General features: G+C 61.5%; 5 protein-coding genes across 5 annotated transcripts; 2 read left to right on the top strand and 3 right to left on the bottom strand.

Annotated features, from left to right (window-relative positions):
* Positions 1–222: 222 nt before the first annotated feature.
* Positions 223–1,512, bottom strand: PLICBS_000182 (uncharacterized protein; the record flags this gene model as incomplete). Its single annotated transcript, XM_018327310.2, has 1 exon — positions 223–1,512. One exon carries the CDS (start codon positions 1,510–1,512, stop codon positions 223–225), a length of 1,290 nt encoding a protein of 429 aa, XP_018174006.2.
* A 900-nt stretch (positions 1,513–2,412) lies between these two features.
* Positions 2,413–4,596, bottom strand: PLICBS_000181 (uncharacterized protein; the record flags this gene model as incomplete). Its single annotated transcript, XM_018327311.2, has 2 exons — positions 2,413–2,916; positions 2,968–4,596. The coding sequence occupies 2 exons, from the start codon at positions 4,594–4,596 to the stop codon at positions 2,413–2,415; spliced, it is 2,133 nt and encodes a 710-aa protein (XP_018174007.2).
* Positions 4,597–7,151: 2,555 nt separating this feature from the next.
* On the bottom strand, positions 7,152–8,930 carry PLICBS_000180 (T-complex protein 1 subunit beta; the record flags this gene model as incomplete). Its single annotated transcript, XM_018327313.2, has 4 exons — positions 7,152–7,211; positions 7,264–8,638; positions 8,711–8,862; positions 8,928–8,930. 4 exons carry the CDS (start codon positions 8,928–8,930, stop codon positions 7,152–7,154), a joined length of 1,590 nt encoding a protein of 529 aa, XP_018174009.1.
* Positions 8,931–9,471: 541 nt separating this feature from the next.
* On the top strand, positions 9,472–11,846 carry PLICBS_000179 (translation initiation factor 3 subunit b; the record flags this gene model as incomplete). The annotated part of the gene is made up of 3 exons (XM_018327314.2): positions 9,472–9,743; positions 9,809–11,342; positions 11,406–11,846. 3 exons carry the CDS (start codon positions 9,472–9,474, stop codon positions 11,844–11,846), a joined length of 2,247 nt encoding a protein of 748 aa, XP_018174010.1.
* Positions 11,847–14,944: 3,098 nt separating this feature from the next.
* On the top strand, positions 14,945–18,788 carry PLICBS_000178 (bifunctional endoribonuclease/protein kinase ire1; the record flags this gene model as incomplete). The annotated part of the gene is made up of 2 exons (XM_018327317.2): positions 14,945–17,597; positions 17,650–18,788. The coding sequence occupies 2 exons, from the start codon at positions 14,945–14,947 to the stop codon at positions 18,786–18,788; spliced, it is 3,792 nt and encodes a 1,263-aa protein (XP_018174013.2).
* Positions 18,789–19,101: the final 313 nt, after the last annotated feature.

Raw genomic sequence — 19,101 nt, 5'->3', positions numbered from 1 at the left:
ATTGAATCCATAAATGGTATTCGCTTGTCGTCCCTGACACCCCTCATAGTAGGTGCAGCACTATGCCCTTCGCTAACTAACCTCATGCCAGAGTAAATGCAATATGAAAAAAATGCCGTCGTGATCAAACGCCCGCTGCCAACACTTATATCCAAACGCAGCTCATCCCCCTTTTCCACAGGGGAGGCCTCAGCGTGCAACAAAACACGCTCTGCGCAAATCCTACCACGGCACCAACCTGCCCTCGCTCTCCACCACCTGCCGCAGCCTCTGCACCATAAAGTCCACCCAGATGTTGACCCTCTCCTGCTCCATGCCCTCCCACGCCCGCCTCGCCATCCCGCGGAGCGTCTCGTCCTCCCAGTCACGGTTCTTGCTGCCGTCCTCTTCGCCACCGCCAGCGGCGCCGCTCTCCCCCTTGCCCTCGCCAAACTGCCACTGCTTCGCAGGAGGCCAGAGCGTCTCCAGGGGGTTCAGGTCCGGCGCGTCGCCGCAGCTAAACACGTGCCGGAGCCCGACGCTCTCCTTCCACGCCTGCACCGCGTTCTGCTTGCTCAGCCCGCCGTGCGCAAACGCCTCCACGTCCTCGTACAGCACGAACGTCGGGTCCGCCGACAGCCAGCTCCGGACCTCCTTGTCCAGGATCTTGTACTGGTAGTCCGCCATGCTGGGCGTCCCGCCGCAGTTGGGGCTCGTCGAGTCCTCGTAGAAGACCAGCCCGCTCTTGAACCCGTAACCCGCCGCCGCCCACGCGTGCACCTTTCTGATGTCCCGTGACCAGCCCGCATCGGACCTCGACCCGGAAGCATCGTCGCCTGTGTTGCAACTGGGGCACTGCAGTCGCTCGCCTGGGCGCGGCAGCAGGCGCACCCGGCCGTCGAGCCCGAACCCAAAGTGCAGCTCGATGCTGAAGCGCACGCGGCGCCAGTCCTCGGTCGACGGGTACGTCTCGAGCATCCGCCGCGCCCAGTCCGCGCGCTTCTCCCGGCAGCGGCGATGCACGACGTTTTGCCCGCAGGACAGGCACCGCCGATAACCTAGCGTGCCCATTGCGCGGTGCAGCGTTCGCGGGTTGACCGTCACCTCCACGCCCGCCGCCTTGGCCAGCCGCGTCCAGTTGAACCCGCCCGCCTCGCTGCTGTCCGCCGAGGTCCCCGATTCCGCCTTGCTGCCGCCCTCGCCGTGGTGATGCTGCCCGAGCTCATGTTGCTGATGCTGCGGGTGCTGCTGGGGACCCTCGTCCTCCCACAGGAGCGCCTCCATCCGCCGCTGGTCCGCCTCCGAGACCTTGCTAGGCCGCCCGCGCGTCTCCTCCCACTCCGGGTCACTCCGCTTCGACGACGACGGCGAGCTCAGCGCCGCGTAGCCCTGGGACCGCGACAGGTCAAAGTGCCTGAAGATGGCCGACTTGTTGACCGGCAGGCCCTGCGACTCGAGGTACGAGATGGTGCCGCGGACCATGGCCCTTTTCGGCGTGTTGTCGCCGTGCTTGTAGCCCGACGCCGGCGCCATGGCGAAGGGAGGGCTCCGGGTGTTTCTGGCCGCGGGCGGGGGGCGCGTGTCGACGGTCAGAGACGGGTCGTGAGTCGCGTGTAAGTCGTTGACAGAAGAAGTGTGTGGATGTTTTTGTCTGGCCTCGTCGCTCTGGCGGGCGGGGAGCTCGGTCGTCGACGTGGTGTGTATGACGTCACGTGACCGGTTTTCGGGGATGGCCAGCAGTCGACATCTTGCCGCCAAGGGCTCATCGCCAACAACACAGGACACAACCAACGAGCAGGTTGGTTGCAGCAAAGGCTGAAACATCGTGTGATCTGCTCTCTAAATAGCATAATGTTCATGCTCCTTAATATTGTGGACGTGATGCCGGAGATCTTTGGCGGGCGCCCAGCGCCGGCTCGGAGCAGAATACCACGAAAGATACTACAACGGTACTTTGCAGAAACGGTAAAAATAAGATGAACATAAGGTGAATGTGTACGTCAGTTCATAACTATGTGGCCCAATCGTCTCGGAGCATAGCACCCGAGCGTAAGCATGGATCGAGTTTCCGCATCCAATCGCTCGTCCGACCCTATGTGTCCCATTGACTGGAATAAGATTAAACAATACAGCCAGTGACCTCCTGCTGTCGACAGCACGGAGCTGTTGGCGAGAAGAGAAGAAAAAGAGTATCCAGAAACACCAGCAGCCCCGCGAGGCCACTGGGCTCTCTCATGTAAAAGACGGCAACGTGCCGACAATGTGCCGGCCATCGCCAGCTTGCCTCCAAAGGCCGTCGAGACGACGCCGGGTATGGTCACATGCCCGCAGCCACCATGCTCCGTCTATACCTTGATATACATTACCCGCTGTAAATGAGACTCAGATGATTGCGTCATTAAGATGTGGCGAGATCGTTACGGAGCTCGTGCTTCACGCCTTCCCAGCCTCGCGGACCAACTGCATAAAGCGGTCTTCGGCTCCGACCTCGCCAATGGCTCGGATCGACGATTTGGGGGCGTTTCCTTTGGCTATTACGGCCTTGATCTCCTCCGCCGTCTTGCTGCCCAGGAGCGCCATCTCGCGAGACAGCAGCACGGCCACCGCGGCGCGAACGAGAACGGCATCGCCCTCGAATATGTATACATCCCATAGACGGGCGGCCTCGTCGACGGCGAGATAACCGGTAAAGACGCTCGTGAATAGACCGCCGAGATAGTAATCGGGGTCCACGTCTCCCATGGTCTTTGTGAGATGCTCGAATAGCGCGGCAGACTTGTGGCTGAGGGTTTGAATGACGAGGTTGTAGGCAGACGCCTGGGCGCCGTGATCAGAGGTGAAAAACGACAGCGGAAGCGGTCGATTGAGGACGTTGGCCAGGGCAATGAAGGCAGCCTCGGGGCTCGGCAGGTTCAGCAGCAGAAGCGCAGCAATTGTCTAAACCGGGGTCAGTCAAGTTGAGTCAGTGTAGGCGTGGACGCTACTCACGTGGCTGCCAGAAACGTAACCGATGTCGTTTCTGTACATGGCGTACGCGCTCAGGACGTCCACCAACGCCTGATGCAGGGGTCCGCTGACTTCGAAGATGCGGAGATCTTTCCACGTTTTCTCGCCTGCATCCTTGCGGATCTGCGCAAACCACTTTGCCCTCTTCAGGTCGTCGGGGTCTCCTCTGTCGGCCTTGACACGGGCCTCGAGCTCATTAGCTCGTGCCAGCGCCGTCTTGAAGGACGCCTCGGTGAGACCGAGCTCGTTGCCGATGGCCCGTGCCCAAACATGGCCGCGGCTGCGCGGGGCGATACCCCTCCACCACATGTCTCTGGTCCTCCTCTCCCGGATCGCCTCGTTCCAACGCGGGATAATATCGTTCTCCCAAATCTGCATTGAACTGGCGGCGTTATTGTCTCGGGACTCCACCTTGGACCTACGAGCGGCCTCACGCCGCTCGTCCGCTTTGGCGCTGGCAGCCACCATTTTCTGGTACTCCCTAAGATGGCGCCGTTCCTCCGCAGGGTCCTTGGGGGGCAGCCAGGAAGGCCTGGTCCGGCTAAGGACTGCCTCTTTTTCCTTGGAGATGGGCAGAGGGTCGACCATGATGTTTGTGCGGCGTAGAGGTGGCAGCTCGGGCGTCGACGACTTGACACGTTCCTTCTTGTCGTAGAAATAGTCGACGGGCGTTTGGCTTGAGTTCCATGTATTGGGTCGCCCAGATGCAGACGGTCGCCGCGTGTACTGCTCGACAATCTCGTCCGCATGCTCTTCGAGCTTTTCCGTCAACGCCCTGGCCTCGGCACTGAGCTCGGCGTGGGCGGCGTTCCAGCTGAGAGCGCGGTTCTTCAATGGACTCGGAGGAGGCTTATCGAACCCGTCAGCCTTCCAAGAGGGCGACCGCAGGCAGCCCTGCGCCTGGGCAACAGGGGGCGTGCCATTTCCGACGCTCCGGACTCGCTCTTTGGGGGCGCGTTCAGGCGACGGTGAGATTGAGGGAGCCCTGCTAGGGGGTCGCTCACCGGCAGGGCGAGGAGAGATGGGTACATTGTCGAGAAAGATGCCGTCGGGGATGTCGTCGCCGTCGTCTTCATCGCACTCGTGTTCGAGCTCTTGGGGTGTCTTGCGGTCGCGATTGGCCTGCCAGCTGCCTCGCCTTGGCCTGGGCAGGAAGTTGGGGTCTCGGGCACTGAGTGCCAAGCCGGGGCTCGAACTCCGGTGCCGGCGGGGGACAGGAAGCGATGTCGTCGAGTGGACCTTTGTGAGGACCAGTGGCCGCGGGTCGGTCAGACCCGATGTGCTGGTACTCCTCGGATTGGAGGCGTACAGGCTGTTGTGCAGATTGGGAAATGACCGTCGAGGCCGCGGCACCGGCCGCTTGTTGGCAGCAAGCTGTCTGGTCGAGGGTGCCGTCGGGGAGGGGCCGCGTCGGACAGAGACGTGGTTCGGGCTCTTGAGGGTTGCATTGTCGTCATCGAGGCCAATGTCTTCGAAGTGGCTAATGTCGGCCAGGACGCTGCCGTCGTCGCTGTTGAGGGATTGGAAGGAGGACGACTTGGAGCTCTTGGACGTGGTCATGCCAGGCGGAGAGCCAGGGCTCGACAGGATGGTGGTGGTGATGGAGGTCATGCTTTGTTCGCGAATCATGGCTGGGTATGGCTGCTGCAGTGCCGAAGGTGCATTGCCAGAGGCTTGCAGTGACCTAGCTGGACGCCACGCTTTTACTCGCTTGCGAGCTGCAGGGGCGGCGGGCAGCGTGGGGGGTGCGTGCTGTCGCGTGTTCGAGAACGAGGGGCTGATGATAGTCGGGCGGACGACGTCGGTTTTCGAAATGGAGATTAGAGATGTGCCCGCGCGAGACGCAAATGAGCGCGAGACGGCAAGGGTCGCGGCAGATCCGCGATCAAGGTAGGAGGGATGTGGAAAAGGCCTCTCGTCGAGTATAAGGTCGGCTGTTGGGCGGAGACGGGAAGGATTTTGGCGGCGTCAGCAGACTGTAGCGGGCGTCGATGGCTGAAACGGCTGCAACGACGGTATGCCCCTCGACGAGCGACGGTGCGAATACGGCAAAGAAGAAGAAAGTGCAAAATAAAGTTGCCGACAGCAAAGAAGAGAAGACGTGACCCAAAAAGCCGTAGCGTCGATGGAGTTTAGTTTGAACGAACGAATGGACAGAGGAAGCGTCGACTGAGGGCCGGATGAGCCTGTTGGAGGAGTAAGGGGTAAGGTAACGGGTCACGGTGGAAAGGAAACAAGAGAAGAGAGGGCGAGGGAGACCAAAGAAGCGGTCGACCTCGAGCGAGAGACGTGATGATGACGAAGGACAGACAAACAAACAGGAAAGGAGAGGGCGGGCCGAGCGGGTGGATGGGCGACGGGGAGGTGGACGAGGAGGGTGGAGGAGGAGATGGGATGGATGGAGGCTTGCCCGATCACAATCCAATCCTTCTCCCGGGCCCTGGTCGAGGGCCGCTGGGTGTCGTGCTGCTGTGTGGTTGGAGGATGCCCGCCCGGCGGGGGGGGCCTGCTCCAGGGCAGTTCATGTCCGCTGCAGCGCTGAGGTGGGTGGGCAAGCAGTTTCCAGGTTGAAGCCGCGCTGGGGCGGTTGCAGCACTCGGCCGCTGGAGCACCCGATCTAGCTACTAACTTAGGTAGCGAGCCTGCAAGCCCGGCCAAGCCCTGATGAGAGGGGAGGTCCACCGATCCTCAGCGCAGCTCTAACCTTGCCGGTGCGGGCGGCGGGCGTCCCGTCCAGTAGGCGCAGGCCCTGAAGCTTATCCCAGCTGAGCGGGTGGAGGACGAGGCGCGCGCCAAATTGAATTTTGATTGTCGGTGCAGCCCGCAGCCCGCAGCCAGCAGCGGTGCAGTGCAGCACCAGCTCGCGCCATCTGCCCGTGGCACCCCTCCTCCTCCCCTGGGCTCCCATCTCATCCTGCTCCTCCCCATCCTCCCCCAGCAGCAGCTCAGCACCTCACCGTCGGCCACCTCACGACCTCCTGAGGCGCAGCCAAGCGCGCGCCCCGTCAGCGCAGGTACCGTCCCGCCGTCGGGAGGCGCTGCGTGACCTGCATGTATCCCACCTCATCCTCCTGCAGCTGGCCCAAGCCCAGTCTCCACTGTCTTCCCGCCCATCCCGGGCCCCTTGCGCAACGCCGGACCTGGGCCTGGGATTCCATTGGCCTCGGCCGTCGACGTCTTGCCTCCCATGGGTCGGTTCTCTCTCCTCTTCAGTGAGTGCGCTGGCACAACACAAAAAGCCTGCTGGCGGCCGTCCAGGTGCGGGCCTGTCCGTCCTCCGCCGTGAGGCAGCCAGCGCTGCAGCAGGTTTCGTCTCTTTGCCCGCGCCCCCTCCCGGACCGACCGTCAAATGGAACCATCACCGATCGCATCCCACGCCTCCCCGCGGCACGTCATACATTAGGCATCGCGCGACCCTGCGCCATTGTGCCATTCCAGTCCATGCCAGCCGCAATTGTTCGCCCCGACGCGCAACAATGAGACGGACGCGAGCCGGCTGGCGGCGCAGTCGGGGACCAAGACATTGTCGCTCATCCCCCTACGAAACACCAGGCCTTCGAAAATCGCCCGTGGCGTGACGCTGTCGCAGCCCCAAACCTGACGCCGGACCGTCCGTCGTCCCCCCCAAAAGCCCCCTTGTTTCTCCTGCCAGACCAGCAGCAGTGGCACAGACCGCTGTCGTCTCATCTGCGCCCCCGTGATCGCCAACCTTGTTGACTTGACTTTCTGCGAGGGGCGCCTGTCCTCTCGCCCGTCGGACAGCCCGACGCCTGTGTTTACTTGGGCTCAAAAAATCACGCCCAGAACGCGCTCCTGTGGTGGGCCGCGATCGACCGGGGGGCTTTTAGGCCCGGACGAACCCAAATGGGGACCGTTCCACTCCACCCCGTCGCCGCCAGATCGATCGTGAATGCCAATGCAATGCATCCTCAGCTTGTGTGTCCATCGAGCCGCAGGGGGGGGTGCCACGTGCCGTAGCGGTCCGCCCAGCCTCGCCTCGACGACCAAGCCTCACCATAAAGTGCGCTCAGTCACACTCAGTTGCAGAGGTCGAGGCCATCGTGTGTCCAGGCTTTTGTCTTTCCATGCCGCCCCTTCTATGGTATCTACATTACAGAAAGGTAGTCTCATGAACCCTCTACATGCCTGCGTCCACGCCCTTCGCCTCACATCCGCTCGCGCCTCCGGGGGGCGGCCCGGATGATGTCGTCTACCCTGAGCAGCAACTATGTGCCTGTTAGTCGTGGTCATCCCAATCGCGTTCGGCGTTCTTCTTACCTCGGCGGCCTCGCTGGCCGATGAAACAACTGCCTTCTTCAGCTTGTAGCTCTCGATCACGCCCAGGTCACGCATGTCCGCGATGCCACCTCCGGGCGTCGTAAGGTCCAGTCCGTACGTCGTCAGGCCGTCGTAGATGGCCTTGCGTAGACGAGCCACCAGGTCGCCCGAGTCCAGGCCGGCGTTGTCGGCCAGAATCGTCGGCAGCTGTCGCAGCGCCACAGCGAAGCTAGACACCGCCATCTGCTTCTTGCCCTCGATCCGCGTGGCTGCACCCTCGACCGCCTTGGCCATGACCATTTCGCCGCAGCCGCCGCCCAGCGTCGTCCTCGGCTCCAGCACAGTCTGTGAAAGGACCGCCAGCGCGTCGTGCAAGCTTCGCTCCGCCTCGTCCAGCAGCTGCTCGGTCGCGCCGCGGAGCACAATGGTGCACGCCTCGCCAGCCGAAACACCCGAGAACTTGATCAGCGTGTCCTCGCCAATGATGACCTCCTCGATCAGGTCACACTGGCCCAGCTTGACCTGGTCCGGGTGGTCAAACGTCGACGCAATCTCGCCGCCAGTGACAAGCGCCAGGCGCTCAATGCCGTCAAAGTCGGCGTGCTCAATGGACATGATGCCCGCGTCCGTAAACAGCTGCTCGGGCCAGTTGTAGATGAGCTGTCGGTTGATGAAGCAGTTGATGCCGTGAGCCTTGATCTTGTCCACCTTGGCCTTCATCTTCTCCTTCTCCGCCTTCTCCAGCTCTGCCAGCTTGCTCGTCGACCCGACCTTGACGCGGGCACCGAAGATCTTGACCTTGTCCGTGTCCATCGACGTGTTGGCCACCAGGATCTTGGCCTTTTCTAGTCGCTTGGGCTGGTTCACACCAATCTTCTTGTCGAGGATGAAGCCCTCGTCGAGGTACGACTCGCTCAGCTTGCCTCCCGCCTTCTTGATGATCTGAATGTGGCTGAGGTCCGAAGACTTCTTCAGGCGGAGGACAGCATCGCAGGCGAGCTGGGCGAAGTGGTCGCGGTCCTGAGCCAGGACCTTGGAGCTGAGCGTGGTGCGAGCAATGGAAAGCAGGTCCTTGCGGAAAGCCTCGGGGCTCTTGCTGTGGTCGACCGCAGACTCCTCGAGAGCCTTGAGCGCAGCCTTGCTGGCTATTCTGTAGCCCTCGATGATGGTTTGCGGGTGGATCTTCTTGTCGACGAGCTTCTCGGCCTCGCGCAGGAGCTCGGCGGCCAGAACGGCCACGGATGTCGTGCCGTCGCCGACCTCGTCGTCCTGCACCTTGGAGATGTTGACCAGGACCTTGGCGGCGGCGTTGTCGAGGGCGATGGACTTGAGGATCGTAGCACCGTCGTTTGTGACCATAATTTCGCCAGTCGAGCTGCGCAACGCTGAGGTTAGGGGTTGATCCGGGATGAGGGGTCGGAAGAGGCGGTGGCAGAGGCAGACTCACGCTGACTGCAGGATCTTGTCCATGCCCTTGGGGCCGAGGGTGCTCTTCACCAAGTCGCCAACGGCGATGGCGCCAACAAAGGCGGCGAGACGCGCATTCTCGCCCTTTTCCTCAGTCGTGCCCTCCTCGAAAATCTGCGTCGGCAGGAAAGACTGGCGGGTGGGTTAGCAGCTTGAAGGGACGTACGGTAACTCCAGAGCAAAAAGAGCAGGCATACCATGATGGCTTGTGAAACGGCGTGAAAGAGGGGACGCAGTCTCAGGAAGCCTTGCGGTTGACGTTGTGCTGAAAGTTGGCCCAAGGCTGCCGTTGACGTCCGTGTTCCAGGAGCTCTCGCAAGGCCCCTACTGCTGCAACGCGGCGTACCTCATCCCTGAGGTAGCTGCAAAATCAACCAACCCCACCATGGCCAAAGGGCCCACGTGACTTGCCCCTCGGCCGGAGAATTCGCGGGTCAGGAACATCGCTTCTCCGCCGCACACTTTGTGGGAATCTGAAGAACACCAAATTTGTGCAGCACGGCCCCGACGACGTCGACCGCGATCTCAGCCCAGCCCTTTCTGCGCCGCCCCCGTTGTCCCGTCCTCGACAACACGCGCAGTCATCGGCTACTACAGACTCGATAGTCTCGACTACCCGAGTTCCCCCAGAGACGACGCTGCGACTCCTTCACAGTCGCGACTTTCAAATTTCGACATCGCCCAAGCGGGGCAATTTTCTGCACCCCTCCTTGAACACCAAAGCGACAACGACTGCCCAGGATGGCGCCGTCCTTCGACCACCTGCGCGAGGCCGACCTCGACGATGACGAGTTCAACGAGGATGAGATCGACATCTCGGATCTGCGGGAGAAGTTCGAGGTGCAGCTGGAGATGGGCTACGACACGTTCGTCGTGATCGACGGCCTGCCCGAGGTCACCGAGGACCAGAAGCCGAAGCTGGTCAAGTTCTTGCTGAAGAAGCTCAACACGGTTGGAAAGACGCGGGAGGACTCGATATACATGCCCATGGGCGAGGACGGAAAGTCTCTTCGGTTAGTTTGAGACGCCCTCGAATAACGCGTGTTGAGAAAGCAGCCACTAATGCGTTGACCGACAGCTTTGCCTTTGTCGAGTACTCCTCCCCTGCCGAGGCCGCCGCTGCCACCCGCCAGCTCGACCTGGTTCCTCTCGACAAGAAGCACACCCTCCGTGTCAACAAGATGACCGATATCGAGCGCTACGGTGGCGAGGGCCGCGTCGACGAGACCTACCAACCCCCTCACATCGACGAGTTCACTGAGAAGGAGCACCTTCGATGGTGGCTTAAGGACCCCTCGGGCCGCGGCCGTGATCAGTTCGTCATGTACCGCGGCGAGACTGTCGGCGTCTTCTGGAACAACGACCGCGAGCCGCCGGAGAACATTGTTGACCGCCAGCACTGGACCGAGACCTTCCTGCAGTGGTCTCCTCTCGGCACCTACCTGACCTCTATCCACGCACAAGGCGTCCAGCTCTGGGGTGGTCAGTCCTGGTCGAGACAGGCGCGTTTCGCACACCCCTTCGTCAACCTCGTCGCTTTCTCTCCTACCGAAAGGTACTTGGTCACCTGGTCAAACAGGCCGATCTCAATCCCCGACTCTGGTCACCCGTCTCTCTCGATTGACGACGACGGCAAGAACTATGTCATCTGGGACATCGCGACGGGCACGCCTCTGCGTTCGTTTGCCAACCTGGATCTCCCCAAGCCCGAGGAGGGAAAGCCCCAACCCAAGCTCCAGTGGCCCGCTTTCAAGTGGTCGGCCGACGACAAGTACGTCGCCCGCCTGAACCAGGGCTCTTCCATCTCCGTCTACGAGCTGCCGCGGATGAACCTCGTCGACAAGACGAGCATCAAGATTGAGGGTGTCATGGACTTTGACTGGGCGCCGGCGACGCCTCAGCGCGACGGTGTCAAGACGTACGAGCAGCTCATCTGCTTCTGGACGCCCGAGATGGGCAGCAACCCCGCCAAGGTCGGCCTGATGAGCATCCCCTCAAAGCAGATTGTGCGAACCCTCAACCTCTTCAGCGTCAGCGACGTCAAGCTGCACTGGCAGTCCGAGGCCACGTACCTCTGCGTCAAGGTCGACCGCCACTCCAAGTCCAAGAAGTCGCAAGCCACGACGCTGGAGATCTTCCGCGTTAAGGAAAAGGGCGTACCCGTCGAGGTTGTCGACACCATCAAGGACACAGTCATTAACTTTGCCTGGGAGCCCAAGGGCGACCGCTTCGCCATCATCACCACAACAGAGCCTGTGGGCGTGACCGCCGTGCCACCCAAGACGGCCGTCGCCTTCTTTTGCCCGGAAAAGACCAAGGGACCCATCGCGGGCAACTTCAAGCACCTCCGGACGCTGGAGAAGAAGAACAGCAACGCCATCTACTGGTCGCCCCGGGGACGGTTCGTCGTCATTGCTACCATCGCCAACCAGCAGAGCTCCGACCTCGACTTCTTCGACCTCGATTTCGAGGGTGAGAAGCCCGAGTCGGACAAGGACCTCACTGCCAACCTGCAGCTGATGAACACGGCGGATCACTACGGCATCACGGACCTCGAGTGGGACCCGTCGGGCCGATTCGTGGCCACCTGGGCGTCTGCGTGGAAGCACTCGGTAAGTCGTCGCTCAACGCAACGCAACCCCCGGTTCTCGTTCGGTTGGCGCTAACAAACGCAGATGGAGAACGGCTACCACATCTACGACTTCAAGGGCGAGGCGCTGCGCGAGGAGCCCATTGACAAGTTCAAGCAGTTCCAGTGGCGGCCCCGGCCGGCGACGCTGCTGACCAAGGAGGAGCAGAAGCAGATCCGCAAGAACCTGCGCGAGTACAGCCGGGTGTTTGAGCAGGAGGACGCCGACCGCGGAGCGTCTGCGGACCTGGCGGTGGTGGAGGCGCGCCGGCGCATGCTGGAGGAGTGGCACGCGTGGCGCGCCGAGGTGGAGGAGGACTTGGCGGAGGAGCGGGCGGCGCTCGGCCTGCCGGCAGACCCGCATGCGGCGCTGCTCGAGGCGAAGACGAAGGAGATGGAGGGCTCGGGAGCGGGTGCCGAGCAGGACCGGGTCATCGAGGAGATTGTGGAGGACGTGTTGGAAGAGAGCGAGGAGGTGCTCGGGTAGAGGCGGGCGGCTTTCAGCGTCTTTGCATGGTCACACTCTTGGGGGCTGCATTTGGTTGTACTGGTAAAAAAATAAAGTCGGTCAGGTCAGGAGCGCCAGGGCTCCGAAATGACATTTCAACGAGATGGCGTGGTTGTTCTTGCGGTCTGACGGATTGAGTTGAGTGTGATGTCACGAGCGACAGACCAATTCGGGACTGCCGCAGCTCGGCTCCGTCATGTAAACGCATCTGCGTCAATGGCATTGATTGGTGAGGGGCGTCTCAGGTTTAGATTCTGAGGTTGACACGCCGTGCTCATATACGGGATGGGTATTTCTCCGTAGGTAAGGTGCGGCGGTTTCACTGCCGGGCGCAGAAAGAGAGGAGTGGATTTGCCCGGGCGAGCTTGGATCCCGCTCCCGCTGAATCAGCTCAGTGTATTATGTATCCGTACATAATACTATGTATTTTGTAACACGCACAACGCGTACCGGAGAGTGCTGTGTCACGTTTTAGACTCGCACGAAGTAGATTGCAGGCCGTCCCAGGGGGCTCTTGGCGAGATGGCCATCAGTTGATGCTCCTCCTCGTGGCACATGGACAAGGTGCTTCCGTTATTGCATTTTGGCTGTGGCGAGCTATTGTTGCCTCGTAGCCGCCCCAGCCATCCGCGACAGAGTCGGGCAAACGTCGTTTACGTTTCGAGGCGCCGTCCAAGGTACGCGAGGGAGGCAGGCGGGCGGACGGGGGGTCGAGAGGCTGTTTCGTTTCACACGGGCAGGCGGTTCGGCATCCGGGCTGCAGTCTCAGTAGGCACGGGCTGTGCAACGGCCCGCGAGCCGAGCGAGCGACCTGGGCCGGCGGCGTGGCGCACACGGGCGCACAGACACAGACACGGAGCGCGGATAGATGGGACAGACGGCTGATGAAGGAGCTGGTGTGGGCAAAATTATGGCTGGGCCGCAAGAAGCATGACGATACCTACCTCACGTATATAATGCTTTTCGCAAAGGATGGATGTGTGTACGACCCTGAAAGCATTATTTGCCAACGAAACATCAGACGCCCCCGGTTGATTGACTCGACCAGGGGGACATCTTCGGCCGGGACGAGGCGAGCCACGCGGTCTCGCCATGCAATTTTGATACCATCCCATCGGTCATCATCAATGCGCCGGGCATGGCTGAAGCCTGGCGGTCACCGCAGCAGCAGCCCGCCGCCTCCCTCTCACCGCACCCTCGGCAGATCAATGCACTGTGCCCGTCCGCTCCGTCGCGAAAGTCGGCGGCGGCGGCGGGGAACGGACGACGGAGAGGCAGGGAATCGGGAAAGAATTTTTTTTTCTTCCTTCGCTGTCTGTGCGGGCGGGAGCATGGACCGCAAATGAAGAGACTCATCACAATCACAAACGAGTGTTTCGAACGCGTGAGCGCTTTTTTCGTCAAGGCTATCTTTTTTCTTCTGTATTGTTCTTTTGCTCTCGGCGGCTGGGATAACCAGCGGGATACGTATGCGGTGGCCGACGCCAAGGGCTTTGCTGCGCCAGCCGCCCAACCTACCTGACTGGATGGATGGTGGTGGCGGCGGTGGTGACACTCAGTTCGCACCAACCTGGGATGCCCGGATCGCTGCTGGAATTTGTTGGTGCCGCGCCGCGTGGCACAGCACACTCCAGGGCTGCAGGAATGGGGGGCAGCCAGACGGGAGTGGGCTGGATGGGATTGCCGGGCTGAACTGGATGGTGTGGGCAGTCGGGCGAGACGGAACCACGGGATTCGCTGCGCGTGCACCAAGCCCGCAGCACGCCATTGCGCCAACCTGGAAGGCGGGCAGACTTGGCTGGGCTGGCTGGGCTGGCCGGCTGGGATCGTGGGGATCGGGAGTTGAGGAAGGACTGGAAGCTGAGCCGTCGGGCGCGCGCTTTTCCTCAACTCGAGACGCATCATCAGTCAAGATACCCTAGGTACCCGTACCAGGGGGCCACAGGCACTGGGCAGTCAGCGTTTGGAAAACCTTCCACTGGGCAGGCCAGGCCAGGTACGACGGGCGTTAGGTACGAGGGAGGGGCGGAGGAAACGATTGCAGGTACCCCCCGCCACAGTGCGGCGAGGGATACGATACCCCGCTCCGCCTGCCATTCCAGCCTCCCGCAAGCTACCCGCGCACCCGCAGGGCGCTCATGGCGGTGTCAAGAGAGATTCGGGAGGGACCTGCACAGTGCGACGGGTGCCCCGTGCGAGGTACCTACCTACATGCCGGGGGGACGGGGCACTTCAGGCAGACAAAGACAACCCGACACGCCTGGAGAGAGAGCCTGGCGGGAACGAACCCTGCTCCTGCCCGGTTGCCTGGCTGGGCAGCTCGGACACGAGCCGTCTGTCCGCCCGCCCGCTCGCCCGCCCACTTTCAGGGTGTGGTTGCACCTGGATGCACCTGGATGGCGGGCCTGGAAGCTTACCTAGGTGGGTGGGTGGGCGTACCTGCGACCGGAGGTAGGCGCAGGCGCAGCAGCACAGGCCATGCCCACCACCTACCTGTGCCAGGGCCGCCAGCGGGCAGCCATCCACCTACTGAGGTACCTACCTTCTCTCCCGATCCATGGATCCCTCCCAGCCCTCCATCCACGCCGCTTGGCTTGGCTCCTCTCCAGGGATGGTCGACACAGGCCACATCGGGGAAAACCCTCATCATCCCGCCCTCCGCCTCGTGTCAGACCTGATTTACCTGCCCTTCCTCCTGCATTTACCACGCACACATCCGACATATTTTTCAACATCATCCAACATCTACCGTTCATCACATCCAGCGGCAGCAGCGCCTTCACTCACTTGGTCTTTGTAATTGGCGGAACGGCCGACTTGCTCCTGCCTCTCGCGCTTCTCCGCCCAGCGTCGTCAGTCATCGTCGTCGTCGTCTCCTGATTGCCGGCTCGCTGCCCATTTCGACAACCGCCCGGCCTTTCATCTCCCCCCTTCATCCCCTGCGCCTCTCGTGCGACGGAGCTGGCTGGGTATGGCCTAACGACTTCGCCACGGGCGTCCCTCGCGATCGGTCATTGCCAGAAGATCCAGTCTCCATGTGATCGATCCGCCCACGCCATCCACAACGCCTGCCCGACATGCTACGACGACCGCCCAACGAAGGCCGCGGCGCCTCGCACCAGCAAAAGTTCCTCGTCGCCTTCGCCCTCTTTCTCCTGCCATGGCTGCCGCTCGCCGAAGTCCAGCACCGGACCCAGCAGCAGGCCGTCCACTCTCTTCCGCCGCAGGTCGGAGTCCGCAGCGGCGCCCGGACCGGCAACAGCCAGCCATTGCCTGACGGCGCGGCCGTCCACAACTGGGCTGCCACGCAATACGGCGACGGCAAGCATGACGCCGACATCGTCGACGAGGCGGCCGCCGAGGCCGCCGGCGAGTCGGCGCCGACGCCACGCGACAAGAGGCGGCCGGCCTCCGCCATCCCCCGGCAGCGACAGCATGAGCCCATCATCGATCGCTCCAGACTAAACCACCAGCAGCACCGGCCGCCAGTCGGTAGCAACAGCTACAACTACAATGTCCACAGCGACAGCGACAACAAGAAACCAAACACCAAGAATAACAAGCGACACATCATTGACACCGACGATGCGAGCGCCCTCGCGACTTTGGCTCCGGCTCAGGCCGTCCGAGCACCACATCCCCCACGACATCTTCGGCCCACTAGCATCCCCGCTACCGGGCTCACCTCGCCGCAGAATGCGCGGAGTCTGGAGGACTGGGAAGTGGAAGACTTTGTTCTTCTGGCGACCATCGATGGGACCCTCTACGCCACCGACCGCAAGACGGGCAAGGAGCGCTGGCAGCTCGAGGTGGACCAGCCCATGGTTGAGACTCTCCACCACCGCTCCAACAGCTCCGTCCTCGACGACGACTACAGCCCAGTCGACCACTACATCTGGGCCGTCGAGCCCAGTCGTGACGGCGGCGTCTACGTCTGGGTCCCCAGCGGGCCCGATGCCCGTCCTCGAGCCACCGGCTTCACCATGAAGAGCCTGGTCGAGGAGCTGGCTCCCTTTGCCGACGAAAAGTCGGCCGTCGTCTACACCGGCGACAAGAAGACCACCATGATTACCCTCGACGCCGCCACTGGTCGCGTCATCAAGTGGTTTGGGTCTAGTGGTTCCCAGGTTAACGAGGCCGAGAGCTGTCTTCGGCCCAACGCACTCTACGACAAGGACCCGGAGGAGTGCAGCTCTACCGGCACTATTACCCTCGGCCGGACCGAGTACACTGTTGGTATTCAGCGACGAGAGGATGGGCGGCAAGTGGCCACCCTCAAGTACGCCGAGTGGGGTCCCAACAACTTCGACCTGGACCTCCTTCAGCAGTATCAAGTCTCCCTCGACAGCCGCTACATCACTAGCCGGCACGACGGCAAGGTCTACGCCTTCGACTACGCCCGAGCCGGGCCTGCGGCACCTTTGTTCAGCCACAAGTTCGAAGTGCCTGTGGCTCGTGTCTTTGACGTTTGTCGTCCGTGGGACGCCGCTTCGGAGAGCAACCCTGAGCTGATCGTCCTTCCTCAGCCAACCATGCCATCGCAGGACGCAAGTATCGCGCGAGCGCGCAGCAACAGCATCTTCCTCAACCAGACTGAAACGGGCAGCTGGTACGCCATGTCTGGCCGAGCGTATCCGCTCATTGTCGACGCTCCCATGGCACCCATCAACTCTCAGGACTGGTGGGATGTGGCATCGAGCTGGGATACTGTGAGCGGCCCCAAGCTTTCCAAAGCCCTCGCCGGCACGCATTCACTTGATAGACACCGCGGCGACAAGTTGGATGCACCCGCTCCGCAGGGTATGATCACGGATGGTAGGGAATACCAGGACCAGGACGTCGATATTCCCAACACTGTGCCATCCGGGCTGGAAGAGCCGACCATTGTCGACAAAGTCAAGGGTCTGCCGCAGAGCGCAGCAGACAGCGTCGTCGATTTCATCAAGAATCCGATTCTCTTCCTGCTGTTCTTTGCGGCCCTGATCTACAACGGGAAGAAATTGCGCGGATCGTACACTCGCTGGCGCACCGGCGGTAGCTTCAAGGATGCGGTCCACTACCTGACGTCTGACGCTTCCGCAGAACGAGTGGTCAAAGTGGAAGACGACGAGTCTGATGCCAAGGTCACCCGTGAGGAGTCTCCTGTCCATGTCAAAGTCAATGACAAGGAAGACGGCCAGGATGTGGCCAAGGCGTCTGGGGTTGATGTGCCCACGGCCAACATCGAGAGGCAAGCCGAGACTGTCGACAAGCCTGCCAGCGCAGACGGAGATGCCAAAGCAGACGAGGAAGCGCAGAATGGCTCGGGCGACTTGCAAGCTGGCGCAGGACCGGAAAAGAAGAAGAAGGCGCATCGGGGCCGACGAGGCGGAGTCAAACATCGCAAGGGCAGGGGTCGTGAAGGATCGCAGTCGCGAGAGGACGACGCACCGCCCACCACGGTCGAGGAAGCCGTGAACAACGCCAAGCGACTCGGAGACCGGCCGAGCCTCGAGCCCGATGTCATGACGGTGGCCAACGACATGCAGGCAGTGACGGGGCCCATCATCCGCATGGGCAACATCGAAGTCAACACTGAGCTGCAGCTGGGAACTGGCAGCAACGGCACATTGGTCTTTGCCGGAAAGTTCGATGGCCGCGAGGTTGCTGTCAAGCGCATGCTCATTCAGTTTTACGACATTGCCTCTCAGGAGACTAGGTTGCTAAGGGAGAGCGACGATCATCCCAACGGTTGGTATTACCCGCACCAGTGCCGCCCTGAATTTTCCTGACATTTTGACAGTCATTCGGTATTACTCGCAGCAGATGCGCGATGGATTCCTCTATATCGCGCTCGAGCGCTGTGCCGCGTCTCTCGCAGATGTGGTTGAGCGGCCGCATCTGTATCGGGAGCTGGCGAACGCTGGCAGGACCGACCTTCCTGGCGTCCTCTACCAGATCACGAACGGCATCAGCCATCTCCACAGCCTGCGAATCGTCCATCGCGACCTGAAGCCACAAAACATCCTGGTCAACATGGGCAAAGACGGCAAGCCGCGGATGCTCGTGTCCGACTTTGGCCTGTGCAAGAAACTCGAGGGTGGTCAGTCGTCCTTTGGCGCGACCACCGGTAGAGCCGCAGGCACATCTGGCTGGCGCGCACCCGAGCTTCTCTTGGACGATGATGCGCGTGAAGCCGGTGTCGATGCCAGCACGCATAGTGGCTCGGGATCAGTGCTTGTCAACGACGGCACCATGGCCAGCAACCGCCGTGCGACTCGCGCCATCGACATCTTTGGACTCGGCCTCGTCTTCTTCTACGTCCTGACCAACGGCTCCCATCCATTCGACTGTGGCGACCGGTACATGCGAGAAGTCAACATTCGCAAGGGCAACTACAACCTCCGGCCGCTCGACGTTCTAGGCGACTTTGCCTTCGAGGCCGAGGACCTGATCGCGTCGATGTTGGAGTCGGACCCCAAGCAGCGGCCCAACGCCCGGGAGATCATGTCGCATCCGTTCTTCTGGTCTCCCAAGAAACGACTTGCCTTCCTGTGCGACGTCTCGGACCATTTCGAGAAGGAACCTCGGGATCCTCCTTCGGCGGCGCTTCAGGAGCTCGAACGGCATGCGGCACAAGTTACAAAGGGTGACTTTTTGCGCGCCCTCCCCCGCGAGTTTGTCGACTCCTTGGGCAAACAGCGCAAGTACACGGGGTCGAGGCTGCTCGACCTGCTGCGTGCTCTGCGCAACAAGCGCAACCATTACGAGGACATGCCCGAGGCTCTCAAGCGGACCGTCGGCCCGCTGCCCGAGGGCTACCTGTCGTTCTGGACGCTGCGGTTCCCGATGCTGCTGCTCGTGTGCTGGAACGTCGTGTACAATGTCGAGTGGGAGAAGACGGACCGGTTCCGCGAGTACTATGAGCCGGCGGGCCTGTGAGAGCGGATAAGGCATCCGAGGGGAGGATATAACGACGTCATGACGTATGCCTGGACTGTTTGGATGGGATATGGGTTCGGTCATTGTAGTCTTTAAAAAGCAAGTTGTTGGCATTATAGCTAGGTAGGCTCGGATGGGCAATGACACCGCATAATAAGCGCTTTTGATACTTGATCATCTTCACCATTGTAATTTCCGTCGCCGTGGTCACTACTAAGCAGCGACTGTTCATCCCTCCATCTTTGCAGCCAAGGCAGATGTCGAAATTCTGGTGTATGTCGGCTATTTACCCATCCACGCCAGACGCTGCTGC

This window comes from Purpureocillium lilacinum, assembly GCF_023168085.1.
Source record: "Purpureocillium lilacinum CBS 284.36 DNA, scaffold_1, whole genome shotgun sequence".
NCBI classification, from domain to species: Eukaryota; Fungi; Ascomycota; class Sordariomycetes; order Hypocreales; family Ophiocordycipitaceae; genus Purpureocillium; species Purpureocillium lilacinum.
The sequence above is the reverse complement of the archived record's forward strand: the minus strand, read 5'-3'. Positions and strand labels throughout refer to the sequence as shown.